The 21,026-nt window shown below is 34.8% G+C and overlaps 3 protein-coding genes across 3 annotated transcripts; all 3 read left to right on the top strand.

The window, feature by feature from the left end:
* Positions 1-567: 567 nt before the first annotated feature.
* On the top strand, positions 568-5,794 carry LOC139963851 (uncharacterized). Its single transcript, XM_071965053.1, has 3 exons — positions 568-842; positions 2,439-2,544; positions 3,518-5,794. The coding sequence occupies exons 1-3, from the start codon at positions 680-682 to the stop codon at positions 3,681-3,683; spliced, it is 435 nt and encodes a 144-aa protein (XP_071821154.1). The 5' UTR covers positions 568-679; the 3' UTR covers positions 3,684-5,794.
* Positions 5,795-6,831: 1,037 nt separating this feature from the next.
* On the top strand, positions 6,832-11,711 carry LOC139963836 (uncharacterized). The gene is made up of 3 exons (XM_071965022.1): positions 6,832-7,180; positions 8,664-8,763; positions 9,555-11,711. Exons 1-3 carry the CDS (start codon positions 7,021-7,023, stop codon positions 9,724-9,726), a joined length of 432 nt encoding a protein of 143 aa, XP_071821123.1. The 5' UTR covers positions 6,832-7,020; the 3' UTR covers positions 9,727-11,711.
* A 4,890-nt stretch (positions 11,712-16,601) lies between these two features.
* Positions 16,602-20,591, top strand: LOC139964014 (uncharacterized). The gene is made up of 3 exons (XM_071965304.1): positions 16,602-16,955; positions 19,318-19,426; positions 20,149-20,591. Exons 1-3 carry the CDS (start codon positions 16,790-16,792, stop codon positions 20,318-20,320), a joined length of 447 nt encoding a protein of 148 aa, XP_071821405.1. The 5' UTR covers positions 16,602-16,789; the 3' UTR covers positions 20,321-20,591.
* The last annotated feature ends 435 nt before the right edge of the window (positions 20,592-21,026 follow it).

Here is a 21,026-nt window from a genome sequence, read left to right as displayed (position 1 = left end):
ATTTTGTCACGCTTACCAATAAAGATGTCGGAGAGGTTTAGCAAGCATACCAAATATCGATAGAGACCAACCGATCGATTTAGAGACTAATCGATAGAGGCCTACTAAACAATACGCGAAATATATCGCAATATTTGGTCAATTAGGACAAAAAAAATTAGGGCAACCTCTGTCAAATCTATGCCTCTCAAAAACGATCTAATCGTACATATAGACATTGTGGGAAAGATTTCGTAAACCAGGGTTCTATTTGTGCTTTGATTACAGCTCGTGTTTCAGCGGGCTCCATAATTGTTTAAGTACACTTCATTGACATATTTCAATAGTATTGTTTGTACGAATTAGACAAGAGTATATTTGAAGAATGAAGAACAAAAGAGAAAATGTTATTAAATGTTCAAACCTTGCAAAAATGTAGGGGCAGATGTCACTGATTTCACCTGTGATCTGCCATGCATGACCCGGATATTAAGCAAATATTGTATGAAACAATCAAATTCGTTTACAATGATTATTAAATATCACGACATACCGTATATCATATATAACAAAGGTATGGCAATTCAAATTGTTTAGTCACTGCTACGAGGGTTTTACCTTTAAGACATATTTAAAATAGTGCATATAATTGTGACGACAACTTAATATTACATACCATATACATAAAATCGAAGAAAATATGAGGTTGTACCTGTTCTTCGTGTTTATCACCTATCTTGGGAAGACGACGTCGAATGACATTGCCGACGACGATACATTCGGGGTAGAGATGTCATTTATCTTGCCAATTTCAGAGGCCGATTTAGCAAACAAACCCACTCATGGCATATGTTTCGAAGACAGTAAGTATATCGAATAGCCTATTTTTTCCCTTAACATTTCTAGGACAATAAGTATGGTGTATAAATATATATATATGTATATATATAACACAAAGTTTATTCCTACGTTTCGAGGACATTACAAAGGGCGCTTGTTATTTGTAACTATACTGAGGACAGTATAAGTATGGATTATAATATCTTTAAACTTTCGAGGACAAAATATGTTAGGGGTACATTTTTAGGCTTATCTCTAACCTTTTGAGGACAGTAAATACGGTACACTACAGGCCTATATTTAACCTTTCGAGGACAGAAAGTGCGGTGTATTATATCTTTCAACTTTAGAGGACAGCACGTAAGGTGTATTATATCTTTAACATTTCGAGGACAGTATGCACCGTATGGCCTATTATTTCCTTAAACTCTCGAGTACAGTAAACTTTCAACTTTTGAGGACATTGGGTGTGGTGTATTATATCTTTAATCTATCGAACACAGTATATACCGTACATTTTCAGACATTACGTTAACCTTAGATGATAGTAAGTATGGTTTATTACATCCTTAACATTTCGAGCATAGTAAACACATTGTATCTTTAAACTTTCGAGGACAGTGAGTGTGGTGTATTGTTCTTTAATCTTACGAGAACAGTACACTTCAGGCATTATTGTAACCTAAGAGGCTATTAAGTATGGTGTATTATATCCTTAACCTTTGGAGCATAGTAAACACGCTGTATGATATGTCTAGAATTCCGAGGACTTTAAATGTGGTGGATCATAAACTTTCGAAGCCTGTAAATTACATACCGTGTGTTTTGCCTTTGAACTTTGGAAGACAGCAGAAGATTACTTTAATATTTAAATAGGGTTGCAGCCCGATATCAGTGTCTGCTCTTCAAGTCTTCGCATTACTTATAACCGTAAATACTATAGCTGTTTCTGTATACTTCTTACCTGCTTGTTTGCTTAACTTATAAAAAAAACTGTTGTTTCTTCTCATAAAAGTAATAGAATAATTAGAATAGAATATCTGTTAATATAACTTGTCAAATAAAATTTTCTTCATAAGATTTGGGATATCTACAATAAATGGCCATTTTCCACCTTACAATTAAAGATTTGTTTTAATTAGCGTTTGAACTAAACGTTACCCAATAATGATCACTAGACGACAACCCAATAACCCAATGTCAATGACTGCTAAATGTTGGCATAACTTTGCTAGAGTATACAACTGAGTTTTATTTCAAGAAGAACTTCAAATGCCTTCTGCTATCAGGGGAAGCCCTAAAAACGGTTTCGTTGTCGTCGAATAAGCGGACACCAGTGCATGGTATTAAGTAGTGCAGGTTATTCTCGTCACAATATTACTTGTGAAATGTTTCAGATGTATAAATACTTGGATCTTCTCTCTTAACTAACTGTTTCCAATATACAGCTGTATTCTATGGGAAAGTTAGGTATATAGGTCGCGTCTGTGCCGACAAAAATGTATATGAAAGAAACAATTTAGATTAATGAGGATGGGTTACCGGAGTCATATATCCACAAATCACTTGTCAATAGGTTTCAATTATCTCTCTTTCTTTCTTTCTTTCAAAACTGACAGCATCTGCAGAGTGCTCAGTGCCGGGAGAACGTGTAACGTATGCAGGAGCTTTGCAGTGTCTCACTTGCATTTGTAGCGACGATTTGAAAGTATTTTGCTGCAGAAGGTAAATCATATTGGCTTGTGCATGTAACCTCATTATATAGCTTTAATCTACCGTTATAACAAACACGAAGAAAACAACACTTGCCATCTGCATGGCCAATTCCATTACAACGAGTTAAGTATACGTAAATAACATATTTATTATAGACGGCGGAGTAAAGAATCGACTCTCTTTCTCATGATTTTGATCTGACTCAACTCAGACTCGGTTAATCGGGGAATCGGTTTTGACTCGGACTGTAAGGACTCTCTCTGGCTTGGACACCGTGGACTAGACAACAACACAGTCGTTATTTGCGATCTATCCAATGACATACATTAGTTATCAACAGGATCATACGTATTTACATATATTATTTATCAACAGGATTATACGTATTCACATACATTAGTTATCAACAGGATCAAACGTATTCATATACATTAGTTATCAACAGGATCAAACGTATTTACATACATGAGTTATCAACAGGATCATACGTATTTACATACATAGTTATCAACAGGATCATATACGTAACATCATCATCATCATCATCATGATCATCATGATCATGATCGTGATGATGATGATGATGATGATGATGATGATGATCATCATCATCATCATCATCATCATCATCATCATCATCATCATCATCATCATCATCATCATCATCATCATCATCATCATCATCATCATCATCATCATCATCATCATCATCATCATCATCATCATCATCATCATCATCGTCGTCGTCGTCGTCGTCATCATCATCATCATCATCATCATCATCATGATCATCATCATCATCATCATCATCATCATCATCATCATCATCATCATCATCATCATCATCATCATCATCATCATCATCATCATCATCATCATCATCATCATCATCATCATCATCATCATCATCATCATCATCATCATCATCATCATCATCATCATTATGATTATTATTATTATTTGTAATCTTTTCATTTTGTAGGGATCCTTATCCGAAATTGAAAGACCCTAGCAGGTGTGAGTTAACGCTGAATGAAAAGAAGTGTAAGTACGTACGGCATCCAAGGTGCAAGGATTACTGTTCCGTCACAGGCTGGTATTTTTCTGATTTGGGACAGATTCTCAGCGTGCCCATCCAAGAAGAGTAGGCTACCCCGGAAGTGGTATGAATTTCATCTCACTAACATAAAATAAAACCAGCGACCGGTCATAACATATATCATTCTTGTTTAATTTCGACAGCTACTAATTAAGTCTATAGTTTGATGTTATTTCTTGTTTAAGACTTTGTTAAAGTAGTTTTTTGTGGCCTTTTGTGGCCTTAATTTTTCAATCTTTTCAAATCTATTCACTCTATTCCTTTGCACATGAGTAGTATGTGTTTTTTTTTTTTCACTTCTTGCGGAGTTGCATTTACTGACGCTTTTGTCTTATTCAAAATATTACAATTTTATATAAATAAATTACCCGTCAAGTTAAAAATAAACTTCACATCATTAACTAAAGAGCGAAGTGGTGGATTTTGCGGGGAAAAAAAGAAATGATGTGCGGGCGACGTAACATGGTAACATTTCATTGAGTCTGCACGTGTAAAAAGGTATCAAAGTAAGATAATTTACAAATACACCTATGTGCAATGAAAGTACCACATTTAACGAAGTTATTTTAATGTTCCGCCATCAACTAGACTTGACCAGAAAATCAATCATTAGTTCGTTGGATTTAAATGTTAGAGCAACTGTGCAAACCCATAAGAAACCAATAGTTCACCCATAGCATAAAGCTGAACAACTTCCATATCACAGGGACCTAGCCTAGCTAATCTACTTTGCGTATAAGAATGTGGGCCTATGTTGCTTTTGTTATCAGAATTGTATTAGAAGTACAACAACATAGGTATGGGTACACGTAGAATTCCTCATAGGTGTGGGTACCACTACAACATTATGGGAATGAGTACGCTTACAATTCCACATTGGTTTTGATTACGAGAATGAGTACAACAACAAAGGTATGGTTACACGTAGAATTCCCCATAAGTAAGAGTACCAGTACACCATTACGAGAATGAGTACGCTCAAAATTCCACCTTGGATCGAGTACAAGTATGAGTACAACAACATAGGTATAAGTACTCGCAGCATTTCCATTTGGTGTGAGCACGCTAACAACACTGACATTGTGTGAGTTCGAAAATGAGTACAACACTATAAGTAACAGTACTTGTATAATTCCCCCCCCCCCCCAAGGTGTGAGTGCGAGAATGAGTACAAAAACATAGGTATGGGTACACTTAGAATTCCCTCTGGTGTGAGTACGTTTACAACAGCATGAGTACACGTAGAATTGTCCCCTTTGGTTTGGGAACGAGAATGTGTACAACAACATAATATGAATACTGACGTATAATTCCCTCCTTTAATGTGAGTACGAGAATCAGTCTAACGACATAAGTAGAAGTGCGCGTATAACTCGCACTTTGGTGTGAGTAAAAAAATGTATACAACGACATAAGTTGAAGTGCGCGTATAATTCCCCCTAAGTTGAGAATGATTACAACGACATATGTTGGATTACGCGTATAACCCCCCCCCCCCCCCTTTGGTGTGAGTACGAGAATGAGTAGAATGACATAAGTAAAGAAGAAATCCATCTCCAGAGGGCCTCTTTCCGCTGCAATTTTTTTTTCATATAAATCAATATTTTTTAAAAATTAATAGAATGTACACTTGGCTCCTGTTATTTTCCTAAGCTGAATTTTTCGTCAAACGTTAATCCAAATATAACCCTTATCAAGATAAAACAATTGTCTTTTTCATCTTTATGTTTCAAAACTTTATCGTTAATTAAGGAGGCGTTCAAATGAATTCATCGAGTAGATTAAAACAAATTTACTACAACTTATATGAAATTAACGTCTAAGTATCCCATATAATCAGTAAAATGTCATGGCTACGTATATTAGTGTGCTATCTTACTTTGGTGACTTGACGTAACTAACATAACATTATGGTATGATGACGTTCCTTAAGTGATCGGCATGTTGTGGACTTAAAAGTGAGAAAATGTTCTTTGCTTTATTTCACGGATGAAATAAAACTCATATGTTGCGAACACATTTTATTTTTCATTCCAATACCACACCCACTTAAAAAAACTAATTGATGTCCATCTAGTTACATCACATATCGTTCATTAATTTAACTAGAATGTAAAATGGAGTTAACTAAATTCACGGCTGTAACCCCATACTTTTTCTCTCTTTTTTTTTGCATTTGTTTACGTCAGAGTGTGTTTTAATTTAATCAGTGGCTTACCATATAGCTACCGTGAAGGTGAGCCCGATATATCAACTGAGGTATTGTGTAGATCGAATAGACTTCTGCTTTAACGAACGACATTTTCACTATAGTTTCAAGTTTGGATTGAGTTTATAACTGACAAATTGGCTGGGAATGATTAGTTCTAACGGTGAACAGCTCATTGGCCTGTATAATATAATGTGGGTCAATGTTTTACAAACTTCCTGAACACTGGCATCTCTCATTCTAAGGCGAACCACATTAACAAAGGGAATGGCTAAGCTGCAACCTCGGGTTAACATCACTCTCGAGACCTAAGGCATCATTTACTCACCACCCCAACCCTCTATGTTAAATGATTAAGGCACAATCCCCGCCTCCCCCACCCCACCCACCCACCCCAACCCCACCACTCGAAGTCCCTAAGGTATACTTGCCTTCTTAACCTGTAAATCGGAGGGGAAAATGAGTTAGTGATGGAATCATTTAAATGATTATTTGACAAAAACAATTATAATGATTAACAAATGTAATGAAACTAATGAGTGTTAATTATGTGCAGTTAAATAATATCAGCAGGTGTATTGACTCATACGTTCAAACGAAAATAATGATTCCCATTTCTTTCTTTTTAAGATTAACGAATGTTAGTTGATTAGTGCACTAATTATATCCTCATTAAGGTAGATCGTCTGTTTTAAATTTAACTATAATGTGTCTGCATAATCAGGTTTACATGTTTGATTTATTTAATGAATTGAGCAGGAAACTCTTCTTTTTTATCAATTGAAGTGTGCATTGTGTATTAAAACAATAATAATAATAATAATCTAGCTGACATTTGATTAAAATGTTTGTAAGGGAAAACAGCTGTAATTGAGTTAAAATTTAATCTTTCGTGACGTAATAATCTTTCTCAAGTTTTAATTACATGTTGTTCTTCATGGAGATTATTATAAAAAACGAAGGTTGTAAATGACCAAATGCCATTAACTGAATTGGAATGTCAGTTTGAAGTACATTCATAACCGTATATCAGTTAACTGTTATAAAGCACAAATAGTAGAAGGAACATATTAGAAAGAAACAGTATAAACATTTTCGAAAACTTATCCAGCAAATTTGCAGTTAGCATAAATTATTAAGGAAAAGGGGGAAACAATTGAAGTCGAGAAAAAAAAACATGAAATTGTTCCTAAGTTTCCTGATTATCACTGGCCTTGGAACGCCGTCGTGCCTCGGATTAATGGAGGAGTTGGATGAAATAGATATGACATTCATGTTGCCGATCGTGTACAGACCTCTAAAAGATAAGCCCGAACATGGAATATGTTTCCAGGAAAGTAAGTATAAATTTAATGTCTTTACTGTTTGTTCGTCACTTCATGAGAATATAATGTTTGACTGGTTTGGTTTATTCGCGACCGTTCTTGGTAATTAACATATTTTGACATTCAAAGAAACGGTTTATTTTTATATCCTTTATCAAATGTTTCTTTACATGATTAGCTTCTTCAGTTAAAGCCCCTTTATTTGATAACTATAAGGAAGGGGAGATGCATAAGACAAGTGTATCAAGTTCTAAGAATTAGCAGATAGCTAGTCGGTTATCACAATTTATGTGCAAATGTCAGCACAGGTTTGCTACAAAATGACAGATTCGCAGTGAAAGTGTTCTGCATAACCGGACATGTTTCAAATCAGCACTTTAATAATCACCTCCTAGGTAAGAGATGCTATTGATATCCTGTTTACGATGTACACGCTACAACCCCACTGGTTGAGATGCGCTATATATGCGTATCTTCTTGGTAGCAGTTGTTGGTTGAAAAGTAATTGCAAAGCGGGGATTCCAGTCGGTACCTGATATAGTATAGTTTGAAACCTTTAATATCTCATCCAGTTGAGACAATTTTCCGATGATTATACCATTTTATGCTGTCCTCTCGTGTCATGCTTCAAAACACTCGTACTGACAGTATCAACAGTTCCTATCCTGTATCTGTATCGAATAACAGGATATTATTCTACTCATATACTGTTAGTACCGGTGCTTTGAAGCTTGGCATGAAAATACCGCCATATAAAGAGAAAATGTTCCAACAGGGTGGTTTGCGGCGACTATAGTCTTCATATATTATTTTAGTTTGTGAAGTAAGAATTACTCATTACAGTTAATTGTTGTAAACTGCGATACTTAAAAAGATAATGTTGATGATGCAACCTTATAACAGATTTATCAGATAAAATCCTACATCTGTATATTTATAAACATTTAAATGCTACGACGTTACTTGCCATTCCAATGGAAACCTCAACATGAAATCATTTTAGATAAAGGCCTTAACTTAAATTATTTTAAAACTGAGTTTTTTTTTAAAACTGTATAATGATTTCGTTGTTGTTATTACACTAGTAATATACAGTAGCTTGCACAGGATTTCAAGCGTAGGCGAAGGGCGGGAGTGGAGAGAATGGGGGGGGGGGGGGGAGCAGTTGCAGTTTGCAATTAGGTTTACAACATTTTCACCGACTGATTCAGGTATATAGTGTCCTCCATGAACCTTCATAAAATGGCTAGAGTCTTCCTTCAGCAAATAAAAAGTCAAATTAATGATGCATTCCGAGGCATAATTAGACTATAAATTGGTTCTATATATTAAGTGGTTCTAAACGCAAGTATCTGCTAATAAATACTTTTGTGTGATGTTGAAAACAGTGGGATGTACTTCCATATAAGTGATTTAAATCTTCCCCGGCTGAATAAACCAAACATCCCCCGAATGAATCATTTGTCCTCCGATTAATGTTTGGATTTCTCGACAGCTTCTTTCAGTTGTGCAGTGCCTGGGGAACGTGTGGAGAGTTTTTTCGCATGTCTGACATGTTTTTGCAGCGACCGCTTGGAAGTCTTTTGTTGCCGGGAGTAAGTTTTCGGATATAATTTACCAAATATTTTTGAGTTATAGACCTAAAGTATTCTCCTACAATTATGTATGTGAGTTCGTTCTATCAAGTTATTGTCACTCTATGTAGAAAATACTAACAAATTAAGTCAGGCTAAAAAGTATCAAGACGGAATTTATCAACACTTTCAGCGCCTGTTTGCCCCCCCCCCCCGCCCCACCCCAATTTAAAGTTATATAACAGACTGAAATGTCATTACAGCAGATGTTCTTTAAAAGAATATTCTGGTAGCTAAAGTTGATTGCTGAACAAAAATGCTGAAATGTTTCTGAATCTAACAGAGTCAAACCACGTACACTTGTGTACTTGGGGGAAGGGGGAGGTTGGCGTATTGCCCCAACGGACAGACAGAATACCAAATAAAAACCTCCTCATATACAGAACAAAGATATGTAACATGTAAATACAGCGCAATCTAATTAATAATTAAGAATTCGTCGAAATTGTTTGAAAAGCAAATATAGCACCAGTTTAAGATCAATAATCACTCACCAACAACAACTTTGGCTATAGGATAGATCCTCGATGTATTCTCTGGAATTAATTAATTTACCCCTTTTATAAGTCATCGTGAATGTGAGATGTAAAATTAACAATAAAATTGAAAACATTTCATAACTGGCACCCTCGCTCTTCCGTTCATGCAGAAACCCTGTTCACAATCTTTTCAGTTTTGATGTACTCACTTTATATATTTATTTATTTATTTATGTATTTATTTACTTATTCTTCAATGTCTATGGTTTTTAGGGAACCTTATCCGGTATTGAAAGACCCAAGTCGGTGTGAGCTCACTCTTAAAGCAAACTGTCTCTACAAACGGCATCCTAGATGTAAAGACTACTGCTCAATCACTGGTTGGTACTACTCGGACGTCTCACAAGTCCTTACCGTTCCGATGATGCAGGAGAGCGTAAACTAGGTTGAATTTGACTTTGAACGAGAAAGCACCAGCGATTAAATTATCCTCTCTTTTGTCATTCAGGATATTGAAATGGAAATCTTTTAAATTGTAATGTTGTTTTATGTTATTCAGACGTATTGTTTTGGGACATGGTGTAGCTAGATACGGAACGCCATCTGTTTTCAATATGTTATGGGTAAAAAAAAAAAAAAAGCTATCAGTATTTCAGGTAAATTATCAGGATGTTAATAGTTGAACCTTAAACATGCCAATATGAAAATAAGTATGCTATGTTTCAACATCAGATATTCAATATAATTATATAATATATAAATAAATAACAAGGAAATATGACAAATCAAGGTCAGCATGTCAAGAATAAAATCAACAGTTTTACTCAATCTGAAAATAAAAGTTTGAAATTTGGTTTGAACATATCGGCGTTAATAGGCGATGCCATTTGTTTTAATAATTTTCATAGTTTAGGCTTATATCAACATTCATGCGGCAAATATACCGGTATATCACTGTTGATATTTGATATGGTACACTTACATATCAGCATACCAGTCAACAATATCAATATATACAAGTCGAATGTTATACATCATGAATAACTAATACGTGCCTTAGCCGTTCTAGACTAGTCGAACATATGTATCCTCCAGTAACATATAAAGCACCAAAATAAAAAATAAATTGAGTTTTATCTTAATTATGCCACGATATATACGTGACGTTGCATTGACCTGCGTCTTATTTGACCACTGTTTTATTAGTCTTAAATTAGGTCTATGAGTGAGTAAAATGCTTTCCCAGTTTCTTACTTGCATCATGTGAAGATCCTGTTTGAAGTTATGTCTGACATATGAAACAGATTCCTGAGAATAGATAGTTTTTACAAATTTCAATGTAAACTGATTCGTGAGCCTTTATATAGCCAGTGATGTTAGTAAACCTGGACTCATTTTTAATAGTCTCTTAATCTCCCTCCTCCTCCGCCCTACCCCCCCCCCCCCCCCCGCCGGCACATACTCATACACACACAAACACAATTACTAATAAAAAAGAGTCTTTTTTGTTTATTAAAACTGTCTCCTTGAGTTAAGTCATTAAGTTTCTATTAAGGCATATCTTACATCGCGTATCACGGGATTGTGAGGATGTTCACCCTCCCACCCACACCCCTCCCCACCCTCATTTCAACCCTCACACGAAAGTAGTCAGTAGCATTTCCTTCTCGTTTTGATATATTTTAAGTAGTCATGTCATATAAACCGTACGATAACCAACCAGATCTTATAGCTTGAACTTATAGCAAGAAGATATACTTCATGCTTGAGAATATTATCTAGTTTAATTTGTTTTTGAGAGTAATTTACTCACTAAAGTCAGTTATAAGTTTATCAATATTTCCTATATATCTTCTAAACTGCCACGAAATTTCCCTCCAGAAGTAGGTGTAGGATAACAAAATATTATGAGGTCATGTATGTTAAAAACACAAACTATTTTTCATTAATATAAGCTGGTAGGTTGGAGGGGTTGCCGGGGGTTGCCGGGGATGGTCGGGGGTTGTGTCTTACTCTGCATGACAGAGTAAGAATGTCGCAAAAGAGATGAATTTCGAAGACTTGGGAGAATCACTCATGGGTACACTAGGCCACGAGAACAGTAAAAACATGGATTACGTTCCTTCCCCCTCCCCGTCACCCTCTCGACGTAAATTAAAAAATAAATTAAAAAATAAATAAGATATAGCTGAGCTTTAGTAATATAAGTACACAAGGGAAATTACTTACTCATACATCTTTTCTTACTTTGTTCAACCTATTCAATGCTAATAATATAATAATAATACAATAATATCGAGAAATTATTTTTAAGAGAGAAATGCTTTCATGTTTTGTGTATTTACTGTTGTGTCACTGTTGAGGCATGCTTGAAGCATATGAATTATCGTAGTTCAGTTATATATGTTAAAATAAATTCTTGTAAACTCAGGGTGTTATGGTATTCGCTTAGTTAGTTTATTGTCAGTTATCGATATTTACAAGTTAATTTAAGATAATGTCAACAGGTTAGTCTACATTTAATTTGATGGGAGATAAATAATTTAATTCTGCTTTGGCAACTTTAAAGTTTATCATTAACTACACAATTGCATTAATGTATATAGGTCGATATGTTTCAAATTTAGCGGTAACACAAGGAAAGCTTCTTGAATTCAACAGATACGAACTTATCGTGATTTACCTTTTGTAACCTTCCCTTCCTCTCCACCCCTCACCCCAACACCCCCCCCCGCCCAACCCCAATATATTTCATTCAGTCCTTTTGGCAAGACAGCGATAATTAATCCATTTTGTACGGAAACGTAGAAGGGACTGAAATTGACGTTTTGATGAGATGCAAAAACTCGTCAATATGACAAGAAATCGAAAATTGACGTTTTGACAATATATTCCAAAATGTCAAAAATCAGAAATTGACGTTTTATCGCAATGCATCAACTCGTCACGATGAGAAAAATCTGAAATTTGACGTTTTGTCGAGACGCATCTTGCAAAAACGTCAGTATTAAGATATTTGTCATTTTCACGAGTTAATTGCATTTCACCAAAACATAAATTTTCAAATTTTTGTCATTTTGACGAATTATTGCATCTCATCAACACGTTGATTGACATGTCTCAACTACGCTTCCGAAGTTTTGCATGCAAATCGAACAAAAAATAAAGGGAACATGAGACATCAAAGTGCACAATGGCATACGTGTTGCATGTTTCAATCCTTTGCATCCAATTTTATACAAGCAAATTGAGAAACACCTAATACACTGATACTTTATTGACTTTACTCATCAAGGTGGAAAATAAAGAATACGAAATTATTCTGTTGCCAGGTGATAGCTATGACATCACACCTGTATGCTTTAAGTTTACCTAAAGAATTCACTATGAGACTTTCAATTATCATATCTGTATACCCAGTGGTTAAAGGAGTGTTGCAGTCATTGAACTATTTAGCAGTAATATATGGAAACACAAATAGATACAGAGTGGGTTTTTTGTCTGAGTACAAGTTCAAACCCATGAGTAAGACTGTGTACGTGCACCCGATTCACATAGTATCATACAATAATATTGTATCATAATAATATAATATAAAATATCAACAATAATATTGTTGCATATAGAATTACCCGTTTCACATAGTGTATCATACAATAATATTGTATCATAATAATATAAAACAACCACAATAATATTGTTGCATAAAGTATTACATGGTACAATGATATATTATGATAACAATTATATTATGTAAAAGTAAGTGGGCCTGACGTTTCGATCCTAGCAGGATTGTCTTCAGAGGTTGAATGACAAGTAACAGCAACAGAGGGGACAAAAAACACGCACATAATACAGACAGGATATGAGCATGGTTGACACAAAAGAGATAGATGTAAGAGGATTAGTAGACAGGGGATGGAGATTATTGTTATATTACAAGACAATACTATTGTACACTAGAATGTGAATCGGCTGGTACTCGAGTATAGCAAGTCTGCACTGACAAACACAACCTATATATATATATCAAATATATAACAGCAAAGAAGAGACGAAGGTAGAGAAATTGGTTCGTCTGTTTCATATTCCAATCACCAACTTAAAATGGAACATTGCTTCCCTGTGTAGGCAACAAGTTTTACAAGTATAGTGTGCGTCGACACCGTGTCATATAATGCACAGACTCGTGCATAATATGGAAAGGGTTACACTCCTTACATATTCTGTACTTGTATGTATGTATGTATGTATGTAATTTAGATCCTCCTGCAAGCAGGAACTCGCGAAGAAGCCATCATTGGCTGTCAAAGCAGCAAGCTGATCGAAGTCAGCCTCTCAGATTCATATTTAACGTCCATGATTATGAATTGTTAATTGCCAACAACTCTGTAACTGGACGACATACATTAATCTTGGATTGACTCGAACTGGGACCTTATGATTGGAAGGCACCGGCGTTAGCCACTGAGCTAACACTCCCAACTTGGTCAAACCATTCCAATGAATCCCATTGTGAAACCTGAACAGCATTGTACTTGCAAGCTGCAGGAAAATCATTTGAAGTAAAATCGATCACTGACAGTGACACAACAGAGCTCCTAAATATATTTATTTCCAATTCTTCTTATAAATTATCGAATAAAAACGGCTAAAATCAGGAATCGAAAGAACGGATACCTGATCTGAAATTTACAAATACTTAACCGATTGGGAATATGATTTTCGACAGCTGCATTTTAGAATACGGTACTTTTGTTTGTTTCATTAATTCTTGATTGAAAAGTACATTTCGTAGGGCTCAGGGGGAAAAAAATTTAAAAAATAAATAAAGAAAATAGAGGTAACCTTAATTATGGATTGTAGTTTGGTCTAAAACTGTGTTATGTAAACCGTTTGGATTATAATGACTTTGGTGCTGAGTACTCATTGGTTAGTGCAACCAACAAGGTACACCATAATGTAAAAACGCTCATGGTTTGAACATGAAAAACATAAAGCAAAGTGTGTAGTCATTAGCTTTCTTCTGTGTCGTTCATGATTTCACCCTCTTGTTAGCTCATTGGTTCTTAAATCATTTTCTTCCAAGGCCAAAGGATAGCACTGGATTGAGCAACGAGAGAGACACGATCAAAACGTGCAGGGTAGATCGGTAAGGTGCTCACGACGAAGGCTTATCCGATTAGACTGGGGTGGGCAACCTTTCTGAATGAATGGGCCAGAAGGAGTGAAAAATTGACTGGGCCGTACCTATAACCAACGACCTTCTGTTGATTTCAAACTTTTGATTCCGAGGACTATCAAGCAATAGGTGTGTGTACTTAAGCATTCACAAACAAACATAATGTCAATACAGTTGATAATTAATAGGAATAATAGGCCTACCTGACAGCATCATTTAGTGCCGATAAATTCTAAGCAGCTAGCTCGTTTTTTGTGATGATGTAAACTAGATTGATTTTTTCTTTTTCTTGAGACATCTCACGGGCAGCAAAAACATCAATGGCGCGGCCGCATGTGGCCCACACCAGATTGCCCACCCCAGGATTAGAGTAAAACCAAGGAGCCGTTATCGAAATTAGCTCCCTGTGAAGACTATATGTGGGCTGGTTTGCCTTCGCGTGCCGGATTAAGGCAGCGCGCCGCCAGTCGGTCGAGGAGCCCTATCTTAGATCGTCAATATTTAGGCTCGATTAGACTGCAGGAAAAACATGGAATAAACAAGTAAAATGCAAATATTTATGATTATGATCCATGAATTTGGCGATCCTGTGATCAATTGAGTTACGCAAAGCATGCTGTGAATTAGCAAGGAATTAGAACAGCTGCATCATGTGCCTATAGATTAGTTAATAAATTACAGAAAAGTAGCATCTGTTTGATTTTAATATATACAACTTCCATCATTTCAGATTTTACGGAAGCTTAAAAGTGCTATCAACATAAGAAAACTTTCCCCTAATAAGTCAACATTTTTCAGTAAATTGCTTAGATAACAAGATAATATCTTATCAAAAAATCAGAAAAATGTTGATTGCTCAGTTGCTTGAACTGAGCAATTGAACAGTTTTCTGCAAAATGTTTAATTGACAACTTATCAGATCTCGTTAATTCAACATTTTGTTTGAAAAATGTTCAATTGTTCACTTGATTCCAATTGAGTAATTGAACAATTCTCTGCAAAATTTTCAATTGACCACTTATAATATGTCGTCAATTCAACAATTTTCTGCAAAATGTTCAATTGCCCACATATCATATCTCGTCAATTCAACATTTTTCTGCAAAATATTAAATTGTTCACTTCATTCCAACTGAGTAATTGAACAATTCTCTGCGAAATGTTTTATTGACAACTTTATCGTATCTCGTCAATTCAACATTTTTCTGCAAAATGTTAAATTGTTCACTTCATTCCAACTGAGCAAGTCAACAATTTCCTGCAAAATGTTTAAAGAGTCGTGTATATGCGCGGTAGATGATTCATGCGTTAGTAAAGTACGGTAAATATATATGGAAGGCAACATTGTGGAAGAAGGCCAGAACGATAGTATACCGTACAAATTCTTCTGACCTGCAGAGGTCATTCACGTTTAGCCACCGCCAAAATGGGGCAACGAGGAGAAGAAATAAAGACGTTAAGATTTCAGATATGAAATTTTACTGATAATATAAAAGATATAAATATAATAGAAAATTGTTCAATTGCTCAGTTGGAATGAAGTGAACAATTAAACATTAGTGAACAATTAAACAATTAGTGAAGTGAACAGTGAACATAAGAAGTCAACAATTAAACATTTTGCAGAAAAATGTTGAGTTGACGAGATACGACACATTTTATGCCAAAATCTCATATTAGCTGCCACTCACCGTACTCGCACTGAGAGTGCAAGCTGATTACGTGTCTATTTATCTCCACAAATCAAATGTTTAAAATAAAGTTAAAAATTTAAATTATTGAGAGAGCAACTTGATTCCTTGTTTGTTTATCCCCAAAATTCAAATGTTTAAAATAACGTTAAAGATTTGCAACATTTGACAATGGTTTTAAATGATTTTACCACGTACTAACACTCCTTGTGGTTTAACACGATTAATAATTTATCAATATACGAGATTCAGATATACAGTTTTTAATTTTTAATTAATGGCTAGACTATTTAGGTTTGTTCAATACACATATTTGACATGTTTACAATCTGCACATGTCAATGACTTAATATTTAATATGTTATCACATGAAAAAGAAACTCGGCCTTGTCTTTCTACTGAATGTCTCGTTAAGATAAAAAATGATTAAATAGAGTGTATGACATCCCTAAAATGCTATTGCACGATTGCGATGCAAAGGTTGAAGAACGTGTCAGTTTTAATAGTTTTCGTTCAGTGTTTAAAACTAAATTACACCAATCATAAGACATTTTAATAGTTTGAGAGTAACTCAGAGATCAATTAAATTCGTGCATACTCATAATACTATCTATATCATCTAAACTCAGAAGAATATGATGTTGCTATTGATTTTCGTTTTCGTCATCTGTACTGGACGCTCTTCTTCGGAGGAAGAACAATACCACGCTAACTTCGTCGAGGTAGCGGAAGAAGATTATTTGCCGGTGGTACGGGTAGATAAACAAGACCCACCTTCGAATGGAGTGTGTTACATAGATTGTAAGTATATACTTTCTAGACCTGAGTAGGTATTCTTATACGTGCATGGTTACGTTTAATTTCTACCTCTCATTGCATTGTTTTCTGTGTTCTGCAGAATGAACGAAGTTCACTAAGTTTGAAGATTATCTTCGTGTTCAAGGGAGAAAGTATACAGTTATCTGGTAAGTAGTTACAACAGATAATCAAACTTAGCAGGCTTTGTGTGAAAAAAAAATTGGGATTGATGCATCTGGTATGACAATATATATTATCTGTCTTTGTGGCATTTAACGTAATATGACTATAAATTAAGTTTTTGTTTATGTAACGTTACTCAGTCTTTTAGATTATGCCTAGACCTAATCTAATTATACACGTGCTAACAATTCAGACAAAATATTTGGGTGACAAAAGTTGTAAACCGAATGGAATCGTGGCACTAATGTGATACTAACATATACTAAGAAGTATAGTAACAAGCATAGTAGGCTTGTTAAAATTTCTGATGAAATGTTCTTTTATAAATACTAATTGCTCTTTTCTTGAAATAATATAATACCACAACTAAGTGATATCACATATAGTAAAACCGATAAGGAATGCATGGTGAGGTTCATGAAGAGCATTGCAACATCAATTTGAGTGAATCTAATGAATGTAGAGTACAGCTATTTGCAAGAATAAAGAAAAACATGTTAAGTAGTCTCCTTAAATGCACAACAGATCTGGGAGAATATTGGAAAGTTCTTAGCCATGAAAATGAGATGCAAGAAACGGTTAACTAACTCAAAAAGTAAACTATATATTTTAGTTACTTTGGAAAGAACATTCATATATGTACAATTGATCCCCAAGCAAGCTATTTTGTTAGGTGTTTACATTGATAATAATTTAACTTTACCATTCTATTTATAATAACATTATCCTACTTTACTTATCTTACTGTAATTCTGCCTGGGCCATAAACTATCCTTCGCGACTACCGAAACTTCATGTTCTTCAAAAAAGGGCAGTGAATCAATTCCCAAAAATCTCTTCTCTTTCCCACAGTATAATGCTCTTTTCGTTAACACACAATATCCTCCATATGTATGACATCAACAGTCATAAAACTACAATCTTTATGTTCCAATTTGGTAATGGGGCTCTACATAAGTGTTTCAATCTCTCTTTTTTATTTGTTATCATTATTACCAGTACAATCACAACACTAGATTCATGCAGCAACCCTCTCAGCATTCCTGTAAATCCGTTTGAATTCCACCCTGCATTGTATTTGTTGTATCCGAACTCATAAGATAGTCTGGAACTCTTTGAGTGACCGTCACAAGTCTGTACATACTATCGTTCACTTCAATGCTTGTTCAAAACTCTTTTGTTATGTTAGTATTCCTAGAGTTTCATGTATGTTATAACGTCTTATGTTTCCAGTTCACTGAAGCCTAGCTTAGTATATATGTAGATTCAAAGTAGTGTGAGCGGGGTGGAGTGTCCTTTTTTGTCAGTTTTTTTTCCATTTTATTTTATTTTGCATTTTTTCCTTGCTCTCGGTGGACCTCTATTGCACAACGTTTCTTGTTAAAGTTTCATAGAAGTCTCTTGCAACCGTCAATTATCTTTCCACTGTATGTTCTACTCTTTGTGATTTGATACTTTTATCTCATATTTGTTTATTTTCAGTATTGATGTTCTCTCTAATATGTTTTAATCTTAATTTCCCATTTTGTATTGATTATTAAGATTGATTGCTGATTGAAAAGACATAGAATTAATCAAAATTTTCTGTTTTATGTATTTTTATTGGAAGATGTATTCCCCTTATGCTGTATACATCAATAAGCAACATTGTGTCAATTTGAAGATTTATTGAAGCTTTGTTTGCGTCGGTTGGCTATCCTTCAAGTTTCTTTACTATCTGGTACTGGAATCTCATCAAATGCAGTTGATTAGCTTGGCAAGGCACCAAAGTTTATTGCAATTGTTGTTTTTTTCGAGTAAACTATGTTGAAAATATCTGCTTTCGCTTTTTATCTGATGCTTATGCTACTATTGAAAAATGATTCCAAGGGACTTTTACGAGAGAATGGATTCACTATTATCCATGTACTAATGAAAGTTCATTTGCGGTAGAAATTCAAGCGTTTTTCTTTGGCTGTTAGGTCAATATCATTTCGAGAAAAAAATCGACGTCTGTTTATAACCATCAGATGCAGCCGTGCATCAAGATAAAGAGCAATAATATTTGATACAAAATAAGTATGAGAGACGTAGCAATATGTGCAGGTATTCTCTCAAATAAATATGGAGAGTATTCAAAGGAGAGAATTAAATATTTCAGAAAACTTAAATTTAATTTTTTAATCTCAATTTTTGACCGCAGCTAAAGGTAAATGCGATACTCCTGGAGAAATAGTCAAGTACCGTGGTCCAGCGAAAGACTGCATTTTCTGTTTTTGTAACGATAACTTGGAGGTTGTTTGCTGTGAAGCGTAAGTACACAATATAGTATGTTTTGTTCTTTAAGGAAAATGCGAGTGAAACTATAAAAATGTACTTGTCATTGCAGATAGGTAAGCCACTGTTTACTTGCTTACAGAATAACATATGGGCTATCCGCGTTAGGTATGAAACGTCATTGGAAATTGCAAGTATGCACTGGTCATTTATGCCTTTTTGATATTTGTATGGAACTGGTATTTGACCTGCCTAAAGTATACCAGATGCAGCATGAGAATTACTCACAAAAGCGATCAAGCTTACGCTAATGGATGCTTTTGGAATCAGTGTAAGCATATAATACAGTATTAAACAGAAAATGTTAGTTTGCAGTCAATCAAATCATTTATATTCTTTTATCATAAAAGCGTTGTGATATGATCACGTCGGCTTAATTTCAGGTTCATGTTATACAACCTCTCTCCACCTCTACCTCTGTTTACAGTACTTTACAGTGTAAGGAAGGGTACATAAGAACAAGAAAATATTTCATCACAAATGCAAATAATCCATACTTGATAAATATTAAACCGACTTTGATAATCTCCGTTATACTGTTTGTGCATAAATGAAATATTCGTCTTGTTTGTTTTTATATCGAATTCTGTTGAAAACAGTTGATTAAATTTTCATGAAAAACATTACCTATCGTTATCATGAATATTATTAGTATTATTACTACTGCTTTTAATGCGTTTCTTTATCTCTCCATCAGAGAGGCGTTTCCGATAACGAAAAACCCGGATAAGTGCAAAATTTCACCTGGAAACGGAAACGGGAAGTGTAAATTCAAGCGAAGCCCAAGATGTAAAGATTTGTGCTCAATCATAGGCTGGTACTATTCAGATCTGAGCCTGTCCATCAGCGTCCCAATTCAAGATGCATGATATCAGATTGGTCCCCATTTTCATCTCACTTGTGATGATGAGAAACTATTTTGTTGTGATGTTGCACGATACTGTTAGATTTAGTACATAAGTAAAAATGAATTAACACTTTTAAAGGTAAATAAAACAATTACAATAAGTCATTTCCTAGATGCGGATTCAAAAACATTAATTAAACGATGGACTTTATTATACTATGAGTTTAGAGGATATATCACAAAATGTCAACTAAAGATCATACATCATATTTTTGATTATTTTAGTCTAAATTTTTTCATCTCTGGCTATTCACATTACATAGACAACGATGTAAATTTCTCTTCAATGTTTAATGAGCCTACCGATTACCAATTACAGAAATCATGGCGCCTAATCAGTAGATAAAGGTATACACATTCTTGCATATTTTCCGATCAACAAAAATTGCCTAATACTAATACTTCTCACATGAACATATGTTTACTTCAGTGATTGAACAACAGCAGGCTGATTGCGATATTATAAACACACTAAAACAAAGCAAAGGAATTATTGCCTGTAACGAGATTCGAACCGCCCAGTGATTCCAAGACTACAATTATTGTGCTCCAGCAACTGTTCTAGCCAACCCCTAGTTGGTTGCAATCCTATTCTTTCTATTCTTAAGTTCTTCTCTCTTTTTTCTTTTTGGGGAATCTCCTACTTTGTTAAGCCTTGCAGGCTTTAT

This window comes from Apostichopus japonicus, chromosome 22 (genome assembly GCF_037975245.1).
Source record: "Apostichopus japonicus isolate 1M-3 chromosome 22, ASM3797524v1, whole genome shotgun sequence".
In the NCBI taxonomy this organism is placed as follows: domain Eukaryota; kingdom Metazoa; phylum Echinodermata; class Holothuroidea; order Aspidochirotida; family Stichopodidae; genus Apostichopus; species Apostichopus japonicus.
This window is presented reverse-complemented; position numbering and strand designations above follow the sequence as displayed.